Source organism: Primulina huaijiensis, chromosome 16, assembly GCF_012295235.1.
Source record: "Primulina huaijiensis isolate GDHJ02 chromosome 16, ASM1229523v2, whole genome shotgun sequence".
Lineage (NCBI taxonomy): Eukaryota > Viridiplantae > Streptophyta > Magnoliopsida > Lamiales > Gesneriaceae > Primulina > Primulina huaijiensis.
This window is the reverse complement of record NC_133321.1, coordinates 13538766-13553615: the sequence shown is the minus strand read 5'-3', so window position 1 is coordinate 13553615 and position 14850 is coordinate 13538766. Positions and strand designations below refer to the sequence as shown.

General features: G+C 35.3%; 1 protein-coding gene across 1 annotated transcript; it reads left to right on the top strand.

Moving 5' to 3' along the window:
- Positions 1–579: 579 nt before the first annotated feature.
- On the top strand, positions 580–14604 carry LOC140961653 (uncharacterized). Its single transcript, XM_073420308.1, has 30 exons — positions 580–1059; positions 1327–1411; positions 1641–1716; positions 2962–3026; positions 3100–3144; positions 3225–3325; positions 3406–3547; positions 3619–3629; positions 3877–3921; positions 3993–4066; positions 4148–4218; positions 4615–4702; positions 4820–4892; positions 4977–5066; positions 5533–5629; positions 5946–6039; positions 6130–6213; positions 6298–6454; positions 6596–6786; positions 7260–7304; positions 7508–7536; positions 7616–7737; positions 10861–10908; positions 11447–11571; positions 11667–11775; positions 11879–11996; positions 12309–13218; positions 13320–13376; positions 13924–14043; positions 14119–14604. The coding sequence occupies exons 1-30, from the start codon at positions 663–665 to the stop codon at positions 14140–14142; spliced, it is 3693 nt and encodes a 1230-aa protein (XP_073276409.1). The 5' UTR covers positions 580–662; the 3' UTR covers positions 14143–14604.
- Positions 14605–14850: the final 246 nt, after the last annotated feature.

Here is a 14850-nt window from a genome sequence, read left to right as displayed (position 1 = left end):
AAATAAAATATAAAAGTTTTTATATAATATTACGTTATTCAACTTTTTAAAAGAGTGTCAATAAATTATTATTATTTTTATGTATCTTAATAGAAATTTAATATATATATTTTTAACATGTCTAAAAAATAATTACATTTTAATCAAAATTATATTTATCTAATAAATGACAAAAAAATTGAATTTTTGAAACATGTTTATTTATTTTTAAAAATTTTGATAAACAAAATAATATATGATTTTTTAAAATATATTTTTCTATTTTTTTTATTAATAGTAGTTTGATTTAACCAAAATAAATAAGTCAATTTAACGATAAAATATTATTATAATCATTTGAGTCTTATATCAAATAGCATAAATATTTTGATATAATTTTTTATATAATATTTAAAATTTAAATATATTAATTATATTATATCAATAACTTTAAATAATTATTCAAACACTAATATTTTATATTTTTAATCATTGATTACATAAAATAATATTTCATGCGACGACCCACGAGTGAAACATTAGTCAACTGAAAACATTTTTTTGCGTCGGAAAATCAAATAAAACCTATTCCCGCCGAAGAAATTGAACTCCCGCTAACCCTGAAGGCCCAAGATTCCGGATTAACGGAGAGTCCCACATTCTCTTACACGCACGAACACAGAATGGCGGACTCGGCTTCCCCCCAATCTATTTCTCCGGCTTCACTATCTGATGCTGACCCAAAATCCATCCCCAATTCCAAGAACCCTGTCCACATCGGGGGATTACTGGTGGAGTTCCCTTACCGGCCTTATGGCTCGCAGCTTGCATTCATGAATCGAGTCATCTCGACGCTCGACCGATCACAGAGGGACGGACACTGCCATGCGTTGTTGGAGTCTCCAACCGGCACTGGGAAATCCCTATCGCTCCTTTGTTCTGCTCTCTCGTGGCAGCAGAATCAGAAATCGAAAAACATTCGAGCTAATTTAATGCATTCGAGCTCCAGGGCTAACCCAGAGGCAGTTAGCGACCCTATTAATCATGGAGGCGGTTTCATTCCCGAAACACAGCCTTCAGGTATTATTCAACCAAATTTTAGATGGAACAATAGAACGCGGGGTTTTTCTTATGTTTGTTGAGGTTGATAGGTTAGGAATCCATCTTTACATTTTGGAGACTCTGTCAATTCTGGTGAACGTTTCATTTGACGAAGCTTTGCCAGCTTTCCCGTTGCATCTTTCATTTGTTGTCATTACGAGTATTATTTATTTTCATTATTTTTGCATCTATGCAATAGTTGTCTCGTGTCCTAATGTCCTCTCTTGGTCTTTTTTTTTTTGTCAGGAAACCCTGGAGTACCACCACCACCACCTGCAACTGGTGCAAAAAAGGAGAAGCCAAAGTTAGCTCCCACAATCTTTTATTCCTCGTAAGCTTCCATCACCTTGGTCAACTCTAATTTTTTTTCCAATAGAAATATTTAGATTTGTATTATATCTGATTTAACTTTGAAAATAATTTACATGATTTACCATAAAATTTCTGCCATAATTTATTGTTCAACAAGTTCTGTACAGCAGGGCATTGCCACATTGTTATGCACGTTTAATTTTCAGCTCAGAAAGAACTGATTTTTAGTTGCGGCTTTGTTTTATTAGGAGGACACACTCACAAATCACTCAAGTGATCCGAGAGTATAAGAAAACTTCGTATCGGGTACCAATGGCGGTTTTGGTGGGTTTACTGCAATCAAGCCTTTCCTTTTTATGTTATTTAATATTTCATGGCCATTTTTAGTCGAACATCTTCATAGCAAAGGGTTTATGACTACGTAGTTACAAATTTGATGTTCCACCATAATTAGGCAAAATTTTATAATCTAGTTATATCTCATTTTACCTCAATGCTTGCTCAAACAAAAATATGGCTGGAAATCGTGTTTCTCTAACTTGGGTTGTGTGAGCAGTTGGTGGATGTATGTTTCGTTCGGTGTAGTAGAATACTTTTTATTTTTTAGGATTTAGATTATTAATCAAAGGTACCCAGGGAATAAGCGAGTTGGGTAACATACCTGTCAAAATAGTAATTTAATACTTGAATGCTCTTATTGTTTATCAATTATAGAATACTGCTTTTTAAACACACATAGCCACATATGTATGTGATTATATATTTCTCAAATATAATCTCAATATGTTGTTTGTTGTATCTCGGAGTTGAATTTTTTCAGAAGTGGGGTTAGTTTATAATGTTGGGTTGGATAATGTCTTACCAATAAGGATATCCTTGATAACTGAAATAAGCATATTTGTGTTCTTTTTCTGTAACTCAATTTTAGATAAAGTTGGTGCACGAGGGAAGCATACCTGGAAACAAGATGAAAAAAGGAAGCATAAAAAACATGTTTAGCACTAGCTCTTTTCCCTGAATGTTCTATATTCCTACGAAAACCATAAGGAACAAAAAGGAAAAAGAGAAACATTAATCATTTAAGCATGGGTTGAAATGGTTTTTGTCGATTTTTGTTGTCATGAGTTCTTTATTTTGGAATTTTTTGTACAGCGTTGGATTTGTGGATTTTTAGTTTGTGTAAATCAAATGTCTGTTGAAATAACATTAGTACAAGGGTTGGTCTCTTTTATGGCATCCATGTCAAACTTTTTCTTTGTTGGATTAAAAAAATTGTAAGCATATCTAATCGCATATCTAATCACAATATAAAATATGCATTAGCTGGCCAGGCTATTTTATAACCTCAGGAAGAAGCTAGGGCTCGAAAATAATGTATGGATTCCATTTAATAGGTATTACTGATTGGAGATTTAGGCAGTGAAGATGAGTTTAGAAAACCCAAAAATAGTTGGAAGTTTCCTTCTCTCACCTTTCTGCTGTATGTGTTTACACTATTAGTTCCAAAAGATGCATTACTTGTGTAAAATTGAACTTTTGATCTTAATTTTTCCTATTGTTTACCATCAGGGGTCAAGGAAGCACTATTGTACAAACCCATATGTGCGTGGTGAAGAGAATGTGGATGAACAATGGTTTGCTGTTTTTTCCCTTGAAAATGTATTCCTTATGCGTGTTTTTCTACTAATAACTATTATTGCAATCCAGTAAGCTGCTTCTGAAGAATACAGACGATACCTGTCCAGAATTCAAGTAAAATAATCTTCTTTTCGCATGTACTTTTATGCCTATGCAGTTTCATTACCCCTTACCTGATTTTTGTTCACCATCAGAAACGTGCATAAAGTCAAAGGTCATCCCTCTCTTCAAAAAGGAGGTTGTCATGAGGTTCATGATATTGAGGATCTTGTCAAAGTCGGACAAGTAGTCAAAGGTCCCTTTTCTAACTCCTCAGTTCTTTACTTAATCTTGGTGCGGAAACCAACCAAGTCGCTGAAGATATTTTATTTTCAGGTTGTTCATATTTTGCAGCACGTTCAATGGCACAAGACGCTGAACTGGTCTTTTGCCCATATAACTATCTTATGAATCCAATCATCCGGGAAGCGATGGAAGTTGATATTGATGGCAGTGTTATCATTTTTGATGAAGCACAGTATGTTAACTTCATTCCCTTTCCTCCAAGATATGTGCTGATAAATAAATAACTATCCTATGTTCTTGTAGTTTTCCAAGAAGTACCCTTACTCAATTATCGAAAAATCACTTCAACATAGCGCCTGCAATGTTTTTTAGGACATATGTACGAGTTAACATCTTATCTAAATGTTTTGATGTCGTAATAGCCCATTTACCTGAAAAACAGTAACAGTTGGAATACAACAATTTCAGCTTAAAGTTTGTAGTATTTATTTGAAATTGGTTATGGGGTTATCGACTCTAGTTTTTTTTTTTTTTTTTTTTTTTTTTTTTTTTTTTNCATAGCTCGTGATGCTGGTAGTATTGATGTTGAAGAAGAGGCTTTGTTACGTAAGTACAAACCTCTACTCTTCTTTTATTTGTTATCTGTTAAATCATCTCAAACTGTGGTGTTTTTGAAGATTTACAGACAGATCTGGGGCAACTGAGCCTCAATGATGCCATGACTTATCAGCCTTTGTTCGAGATGACGCAGGTGCTTTTTTTTGTTGTTGAGCTCTCCATTTGCTTCTTTTACTTCATTCCAATTGTTTGGAAACTCTTTTATTTGGTGTAGGACATCTTGAGTTGGATTGATAGGAGGAAAAATACTCTAGTAAAGCGTGAATTTCAGCGTTATTTCCGTTGGTAAGTCATTTGAAAATTTATTAACCATCTCACTTTGTTGATGCTGTTGTTGCATAAGTTCAAAGCCACGCGTATTGGTACATAGAATAGAAAACTCAATTTATTTTTGTTATACTTACTATTATCTTTTATATTGTATTCTGGATTAAAAACCCATGCCCATCCAAAATTTTAAATCTAGGCTCACATTAAAAATTCCGAACTTTGTTGCTGGATTCTTTTTCAGCGTTTCGGCAGAAGGAACTTTCGAGGAAAAGTATAGTTGGCCTCTAATGGAATGACTATTCCAGAAGTGTCCTCATTTTTTCTGGATATATTTGGTTACATTATAAATTGAAACTTCAAACTTATAATACTGTTTAACCTCTTTTATTTTCCGTAACCAATGTTCGTCAGTTGGACTGGAGATAAGGCCTTGAAAGAGCTACAGGAAGCCAATATTTCACTGCAGAACTTCTCAATCTTGGGAGAATGTGCCAAAAAGGTAGTTACTACTTGTTGGTATATTTGGAGTCTTCTGTTAGTCTACACTTAACATTTGATATGTTTGGCCACTTACCAATACCTGCTCTTTTCTTAATGATGGCCAATCACTTTTAAGGCTATCAAAGCTGCCTCAGAAGCTGAACCAGACATTCCTCATTTAAGTGGAATTGCAGCAACTACCCTTGAAGGCAAACTATTCATACCCATATTCTTCTATTTATCCAATGAAATAAATTTTATGTGTTATCACTGGATCTGTGAATATTGTACAGGATTGTTCTCATCGCTTAGTTACTTCTTTGGTGGAAATGGTGTTCATGCTTATGACTATGAATTGGGATTGCAACGATGTATGCAGAAAGGTGAAAGTTGGTGATCTACACTAAATTATGATTATTTTATCTAGTAACTTTTGATCAATTTTTGTATTCCCCTCGCTGACGTGGAGCATAAAAGCGTGATAAAGCTTGAAGAGTTTAATAATAAGTTGTTGGGTGATTCCTATTCTTGCATAGTTAGTCAATTTAACTAAAATGGAACAGTGAATGAGTGAAATAAGAATCTTGAGGTCCCAGGCCTCCTCACACTAAAGAGTTTCTTGTTATCGTCATCTGTATTACATTTTATTAGTTATTTATTTATTTTTGGCTGTATGCAAACTTCATTTTTGAGCAACTATATGAGGATCATTGATGTAAGATAGTTCACAAAAGTATCTTCTATAAGCACACTTAATCTTCATTACACAGATAGTTCCGGTGCTTATTCAGCTTCTAGTATTCTTCTTTGTGAAAGGATTTTTATATTATAGTTCACAAAACGCTGCAGGTGGCTGGACAGTCGTATTTAGTCTCTGGTGCTTGAATCCAGCTGTCATTTTCAAAACTATTGCAGAGTTTTCTCAGTCAGTAATTCTGACTTCAGGGTAAATATAGTTATATTCAGTTCACTGAGGCATTTCTTGTTAAATGTTAATCATTTTCACAGAATGAAACATTCCTAGATTGATAGACTATACTAATTGGGGATGATTGATTGGAGAAATCTGTTGCTCACTTTGTTTCTTGGATTTTCGTGAGTGCTCTATAATTTTGACGTGTTTGAATCTTGTTGCACAACTTGATTTGACTGAATGCAATCGCTGTCAAACAGAGTTTCTTGTAGCTCACATCTTTGCTAGGCATAATCATATTTTATCAATATAACTTACTTATTTGACGATGGTTTTCTCATCTTTTAAGGACTCTGTCACCGTTGAACACTTTTTCATCTGAACTTGGTGTTCAGTTTGGCACTTGTTTGGAAGCTCCACACATCATTGATGTAGATTCACAGGTAAAATAAACTTTTTGCTGTGTTTATATCTTTTGGATGAATTTGCTTCCTATTTGTCCAATCTGAAAGTTGACCAGTCATCTGCCCTAGGTATGGGCAGCTGCAATTGCCCATGGTCCCAGTAATTATCCATTAAATGCAAGTTATAAAACAGCAGATGAATATGCTTTCCAGGTTTGTGCTTATACTATCAATTTTGTATTGATACAAAAAAGAGCTCTCTCTCAAATTGATGAAAGTTACTATGTTTTTTCAAAGGATGAAGTAGGCACATCTTTGGAAGAAATATGCAAGGTGGTTCCCGGTGGGTGTCTAGTATTTTTCCCTAGTTACAAGCTGCTGGATAAACTAAGCACCCGGTGGCAGGAAACTGGTCAATGGTCTCGGTTAAATGCTCAGAAGTCCTTGTTTGTTGGTAGATAGTTGAATTCCTTCCTAGTAGACTTCTTTACTTTGAAATTGGAGTGAATCTTTCGTTTGCACACGGTTTCCATATCTTGATTCAGCTGCTTTTATCTACCCTCCTCTCCAATACTCGATTCTGCTGTTTGTTTAGAACCCAGAGGAGGTGGTCAGGATGCTTTGGAGCCTGTTTTAAAGGGTTTCTATAATACTATTCAACGGGGCTCAAAGCAGGTCAACACTAGAAAGATAAGAAGTAAAACATCAGGTCTAAAAAATGGCACGATGACCAGTAAAGATGAAAACAAAGAAGGCGCTGCTTTTCTTGCTGTTTGTCGAGGAAAGGTAATTTATTTCGATTTTTTGTTTATTGGACATCAAATGTGAGGTATGATTTTCATGGCGAAAAACATGATCATGAAAAGAGTGTTATCTTTTATCCTGATTTGTGGTGATGAATATACACTTTACATGTATACAATGTAATTTTGGGCAACTAACTGTTTAAGATGGGTTTAGCTCCATCTAATTGAGTAAAGCTGTGGATTTAAACCTTTATTATTTAGTGTACTTTTGTTTAAACTTCCCATTATTTCTGATATATTAACCACAAAATTGGAATGTACAAGCAAAAGAATACACAATCAATAATAATAATCAGATTCTTACTTAAATATTTAATTTTTTCATGGTTCTAACAATAGCTGTTCAGAACTTCGAAACATTTGCCTGAGATTCTGAGGGACATATGCTCCTTATGAATTATGTGCATCTATATATGTTGAGTTGAACTTTACATTGAGCATTGATCTTTGCAGGTATCTGAAGGGATGGACTTTTCAGATGATAATGCTCGAGCTGTTGTATCCTTCTATATATCTTCTGTAATAAGACTGTTTATCTTACTAATTGAACATTATCAAGGGTCTGCATGCAAGTTTTTCATTTTAAATTCTGAATAACAGATTTGCGAAACTTACTATATAAAAAAGGCTAAACTAATGATATTTTGTTCAATCAAGTCAAAATGATATGTTCTGTCAATGTTATGCTTTAACCACCTCAGGTGATTGTTGGGATACCCTTTCCAAACTCGTAAGATTGCTCTTTTCTACACTTAATTACTATTGAGTTGCCTTGATCCTTTTAGTAATTCTTGATCATTGACTGCCAGTTATGACATTAAAGTTGTGCAAAAGAAGAAGTTCAACGATACATATGAATTGTCAAAAAACCTCTTAAACGGGAACGAGTGGTACTGTCAGCAAGCCTTCAGGGCTCTTAATCAAGCTACAGGTACTTATTCTTGTGCATAATGATTTGCCCAAACATTTTATGAGTCTTGTCATCGATAATCAGCATGTGTGCATGTCTTTTAATGTTAAGTTACTTCCAACTCCTAGTAGCTTTATCCACATTCCACACAAATCACATTTATTTATTTTTTCATAAAATTCAGTTGTTTGTTTAGAATATCAAAGAGTATTGGCTATTTTGTTTTCGCCTTCAAATTTTGCCAACTAATTAAAGCTTCATTCCAGTTCTGAGTTTTTCTTCACATTGCTGTGTTCTTCAACTTAAAAACGATTTTGTTTATTTTCTTCCCCCTTCAGCTTTTCCCTGTCCTTTTCTCTCACTTTAATACATTTGGATTGAAGGGCTAACAAATTGTGAAAAATGAGTAATCTTTATTGTCATTGTTCATGCTTAAAAAAATGTGGTTACAACAATTTCTGGGTTACAACAATTTCTGGCATCAATAGATGTAGATATTTTTATTGCCTGATATTGTTGATTGTTTTAGAGCATCAGTAGTAAAACACGTGAAAGGTGAAAATTTGACATTTCGTACCTACTGGAATCTTGAATGGTAAGGTTAGAATCAGTCGTGATCAATCTACTACTGACCAGGATCTTATTTTACAATGTGAACATCAATTGAATTGGGATTTCTCATTTTCTAACTTTCCAAATTGTTCTAATACTAATTATGCTTAAACTAAACTCGACACCAAATCTAATAACAAGCCTCATCGTTGGAAAACTGGCTAAGTCCAAACAGAACTGAACATATACAAATGGGATGGTTGGTGAAAATCTGAATAATAATTATTCGGAACAAATTCATGTACACTGAATCTGCAACTCTTCGTCGAGAAGTTTGCCTAGAAAATGTAGTTAGAACAAATCTGAATGACAGAATCAGCACTCTTTACGTTTGCAAAATGCAATAAATATCTTGGAGTCATGCTGAAAATAAATCTAAATTTTCTCTAAGTCATGCCCGACTTCTCACTTCTCAGAGTTTTGAATTCAAGAGTACTAACCTCTCGAGCTCCTGAATCATACATGTTTTCCTGACATTTCATTTTTGACACCTAGACATGTTTCGGGGCAAATGGTGAGTGACTTACTCAATAAACATGAGTATAATACAAAATAAATAATAGCGAAAATATTTTTATGTTATTTAACATAGTATAACCATACAAAAATAAATTAAATATAATAGAAGTACGAATAAAAATGAAACATGATATACACATATATCACAATGAATGTATCATGAGTTTTAATTTCAAATTGTACTTGTTGAAATGGTGTTGTAAGGCCATGACATTACTCTTTTTGGGCCTGCTTGGACCGAGCAGGACCGAGCCAGAGCTTCCCTCATGGTAGCCCATGCGGCACTTACTCACAGAGCTCTTCAACCCTAGCAATGGAGTATGTTATCTCTCCAAGTCTCAAACCCAAAACCTCCAAGACAAGCACTTGGATTAAAAAAACTTAGTACTAATTGAGCTACTTGGGGAGGCACGTAGTAAGGCCCATGGCTTTAACCTTTTTGGGACTGCTTGGACCGAGCCAAAGCTTCCCTCATGGCAGCCCATGTGGCACTTGCTCACAGAAATCTCCACCTTTGGTAGTCGATTACACGCCTCTCGAATCCAAGACCTCCAAGACAAGTACTTGGATTAAAGAGACTTGATATCAATTGAGCTACTACCTCTTTTGGGTCTTCTTGGACCGAGTCAAAGTTTCCCTCATGGCAACCCATACAACACTTTTTCACAGAACTCTCAACCCCTGGCAGTTGAGTATTTGCCTCCCCAAGTCTTGAACCCAAGATCTCCTGGTACCAAATCTCTTTAATCTAAGTACTTGTGAAGATCTTGAGTTCGAGAGTTTAGGAGACATGATTCCATTTCCAGGGGTGGAGAGTTCTGTGAGTAAGTGTCGTATGAACTGTCATGAGATAAGCCTTGGCTCGGTCCAAGCAGCCCCGAAAAGAATAGTGCCATGGGCCTTGCAGGTGCATTGGTGAATATTGACTCCGTAGTTGTAGATCTCATGCGCTTGTTTGACCTCATATGTCATAATCGTGAAAGGCAATTAATCTCGTTAATTAGGTTCAGAACAGATTTATTAACCGACCATTGTGGCTCAGAATGTTCTTTGTCGTATGTTTGATTCGTCTTCATGGTACAATGATTTTTTATGTTTTTAAAGAGATTAAAAATAGTGCAATACTAAAGAAACTTAAAAACATTTGCAAACAGGTCTTTGCTAGCGTGGAACCACCATATTGTTAGCATAAATAAATTTTATTTTGCAGGATTATTCTACAGTCTTGCTTCCAAAATTTTATGTAAAACTAACCTAGAATGGTTGCAAGTGCTATCTTTGGTATTCTGTTCACGTGTATAGTTACCGACCTCTTCTACTTCTTGTCCTTGCTGGTTATCAACTCTTCTGGTTAATCTTGCTTTAGCTGCTTGGCAACCTACCGATCCTTCACATTATTGTATGATTACATTTTTGGAGTTTGGCTGACTCAGCTTGGATAGTGTTAATGTTAAATTATATGGTGAATTGTGACCCAAATGTTGACTCCCCGAAACCATGTATTGTAGACATTGGTGAGATTGTAGCTGAGCTCCCAAATGCACACTGTTGAGCAGTTGACTGCCTTCTTCCGTTTTCCAACCCTCATCACAACACTTCATTGACTGCCCAGCATCGTAAATTTGTAATCTTCTGACTGCTACTATCTAAAGCGTCCAGCTCGTACATAACTTAGCCTCGCTAGGCCCTCACAAGAACCATCACTATAGTACTCAATGGGTTTAGTCACTTCTGATTAATGCGTTAGTTCCTCATATATAGCTAAAATGAGGAAATTTGTAAAATGACTTTGGTCAATTATTTCTAAGAAAATAATCTTGATAAATGTATTTGAAATATATGTTATTTTCTTAAAAAACAATAGTCCAAAAAGTTTTTTTAAAAAATTCTAATAACTCTCAACACCCAATGATCTACTTCGTTGCTACTGCTATATATTTTTGGGAATGCTTTTGATGCTAATTGTTATTAACTACGTTACCTAATCATGTTAATAGTTTTTTCTTTTTGCAGGTCGCTGCATACGACACAGATTTGATTATGGAGCTATCATCTACTTAGGTACTTCTGATTAAACTTCTTCACAAATGATAAGCTACCCATATCCATATGCTGAGTACTAGCTTTTTGTTCATTGTAGAGCAGCAGTATTTAGGCATTTACATGAGAGAAATCCTCAAACTTGTGCTTTTTTCATTTGAAATCTTTTTCTGATGCTGAGGTGCTTGAATTGGATTGTCAAGCATGTCTGTCCATTCAACCAATGGATATAACTGAAAAAAAATTAACGAAATAGGCTTCTGTTTGAAAGAAAATAATTAATTAGTATCACAAGGTGCTTTTATTGCATTATTTCAACTGTTTTGAGACCAATGGTTGGATTTGTTTGCAAGCAAAATAATTCCTTTGATTTTTTGTTTTCTTTTGTATAAATATTACAAAGTTTGTATTGCATTTTGCGTTAGAAGATGTCCTGGTGGTCCATTTCTGTGCTCAACTATAAAATGTTTTAAAGTTTAGATAAGCCTTCGCCAATGTATATTGGCTTTTATATAGTATTCTCGAAATTTCAGCACAATATTGTTCGACTTGAATGCAGATGAGCGTTTCCACAAAGATAGAAATAGAACAAACATTTCAAAGTGGCTGCGTGATTCAATTAAGCTGTATAGTTGTTTTGAGGAATCGATTAGCAGTTTGAAATCTTTTTTCGGAGATGTGAAGGTACGAGAATATATTTATCCTGTAAGCCAAATATTTGACTGAAGCCACTGATAAAATAAATATTTGACTGAAGCCACTGATTTTTCTGAATGCAGGATCGCATTGCAAATTCATCACAAAATTCTGCTATTGATAATGAAAACATTAATACAGTTGATGAGAAAAAAGGGACAAGAAAGAAGAGTCATAAAGTGATCAAATCTGGTAATTATCATCAAGTGGAATCAAATTATTTTTCTGAAAATAAGAAGCTGCTAGGTTTCTTTCAGACCAAATCTGGTAATTATTCACCCTTCATTTCCTTCAGATAAACATAATTCACTGACTACTCAAACTAGAGGTGAAGTAGTCAAGATAATGGATAAAAAGGAGTCTGGTGTTCGAGAATATATTGACCTAGAATTTGATACCGGAACGGATTCAAGGTAACTTTCAGACTTCGGTTTTGTGAAAGTGGATTTGATCCCCTTTTGATTTTTTAAAAGGCGAAGATGAAAATTTTGTTTTTAACTTATTCGGGCCAAACTTTTATTGGTTTTGATCTCAGACATACTTTAAGTGAACAAGTCAACCACTGTTTAAGATTCTTCTCAGTTTCACTATGATTTTAGCAGAAGTTGGCAGTATTTTAGGTGTACTATCAACCATGAACTTCGTTAGTCATCTTAATGACATAATTCTCTTGTGTGCCTTATTGTGCTCTCTTTTTAACTACCGTTAAAATACTTACTATGCAGGTGGTCTGTGACTCCTTCAGTGGCACCGTCCCCAGATGATTTTGGTCTTACTCTTATTCAAGAAACGCCTGGTATGAATGCCCCTAGCCTTGTAAAAACTCTGGAATTCTTCTCCAAGAATGAATTCTCAAGTTTCAGAGCTGACCATGGCTCCATGGTGCTTCCAGAGCCATCTTCATTTCAACCAACCTCTGTTCTGAGTTCATATGCTGGTCCTATTAAAGAACTTGTCACTACTCCTGAGACTAAAGCAAACAACATACAACCTGAAGCTGAATCACCCTGGAGTGTCAATTCTCATGGTTGGAAAAGGAGGAAATTCACAGGTCTGCCATCAATTGGCTCTGTCAGGACATTTAATACTCCACCTTTCCCAATTCCTGAAAGTTATAGTTCTTTGGCAAGTTCAGTAACAACTACAGATGTGAACCACAGTACTGATGAGTTGATTCATTCGGAAAATAAATTTGACAAAGATAAATCGTTTCTATCCTCAAGTCTTAATAATTTTGTTGGATCATACACCTCATATAACCTTAATATGGATCAGAGTCTACAAATCTTCTGCTCAATCTGCAGAAATCCACTCGGTCCGCCAGAAAACAATTTGGGTGTTAAGTGTTCGCCCATTTCATTGTCGAAAGGTTATTTGACTTCCCTATGGAAAAAGTCTTTTGAATCTGTAGCTGCAGGAGCGTCAAGTGTGGATGTTTTGGTATCAGATGCATCATCAATTGATAAGCGTCTGTGCGGAACAGCCAGAGAAGGTGCATCAGGACAAGGAATTTGGTGCAAAGAAGATGGTTGTGTATATGATTCTATATTTTGCCCCTTCTGTGTTGACCTCAACAATTGTCTCGGGGTTCTGGTTGTGGCGACTGATGCATCAAATATCGAGTTTCAGAACAAGGTCCATTTTCATGTTATGGAGCTTATATATGATGTGAGCTTTAGCTTTAGTTACTGCTTCCTACTCAATACCCTCACTTTTGCTTGGTTATGTACTTGCAGATATTGTTCTATCGCGATCACTTAGAGATAAAGAAATTTGAAGCAACACAAGAAAAGGTAATTTTTCTTTGTTATATTATTTTTCCACGATATGGCAAGTAATTTGGCAAGATCTAGGAATGGAGATGTCTAAATATATAAATGTAGAACTATAGATGTGAAATGGTGGGTGCATAAAACTAGTGTTCAGAGAATAAAAATGTGTGGGAATTTGTCACGGTAGTATGTGCACAGGATACAAACATCGAAACTGACACCAAGGCCGAGGCTTCTTTTTCTGGGTTTGGTAGATGTCACCCACATGAGCAGTGTTTTCATATACTTAGCACATGACAAGTGAGTGATGAATCACAACCGCTCATCCATACATCATTGTTGAATGAGTGATCATGATTTATCAACCCAGCACATGACACATGTGTTGAGTGTGCTGAGTGGATAAGAGCAATACCAATGTGGGTAGCATGAACAAAACCTTTTTTCTGTAATATAGTTTACAATTTTTTTAAGGCTTTTGTTTCACCAGAAGCGCTCTCCAATCTTATACCTTTTAGCTATATGGAAACATTAATTTTTTAGATGCTAATGAGGTGGCTTATTCCAGGCTTTATCTCCACCTGACAAGTCAAGCACCGGTAAAAAAGCTGGAGTTATTCCCATCGAGAACTTCGCATATATTTCCCCAACTCAAGATTCAGGAGGTCGGAGGCATAGAAGATCACGTGTAAGAACACAATCTTTAGTCCTAGTGCCGCTGTTTGTCATGTTAGCAGTTATATTTAATCCGATTATCTTGCAGATGCGGCTCCCAAATAAATCTTAGCAGCCATACAAACACCTTTCTTCGGTGATGAACTGATGGCACAAGTCCTACGCTCTCTGTGTTGCAATTTTTGGTTCTCCTTTCGGCACATGTAGCAAACAGGCTACGAGTTTGATACTTCCGATCAAATATGCGAGATAGTGCCCAATGAATTCCATTGCAAGCATTTCATCATAACTTCGAAAATGTTCTTGATTGGCACAGTGCTTCCTCCTGTTGGAAATGAATCAGAGGATATGCGGATCGATGTCCAAAGTTTAATCTATTTCACAAATCCATGCAAAAGAATTATCGACACATGTGAAATTATGTTTTTAGATTGATCATCGACACAAATATCGATAAAAAGCGTTGGTTTAATTTTCTCTGTTTAAGTGAATTCCTATACCCCTTTGAGTTTGAAGGGGTCCGGCCCTCTAATGTTGATGAAGAATATTACAGTCTTTACCATCTCAAAGCATTTAAACAAAGTTCTACATCAAATTTTTTGCCCAGTTTTTCAGTTTTTGAAATACTAAATTTGGAAATCAAACAATCAAAACTGGCCACAAAAACATTCGAGACCAAATCACATAAACTAAATAGGCATGTTATTTTGATTTTAATAATTTAATTAGAAAGTCTATCGACAATTAAAATTATTTTTATCCATTTTTTTATTTCAGTAACCGCATTCTTAAGGAGTTGAACGCTCATATTTTTGAACAC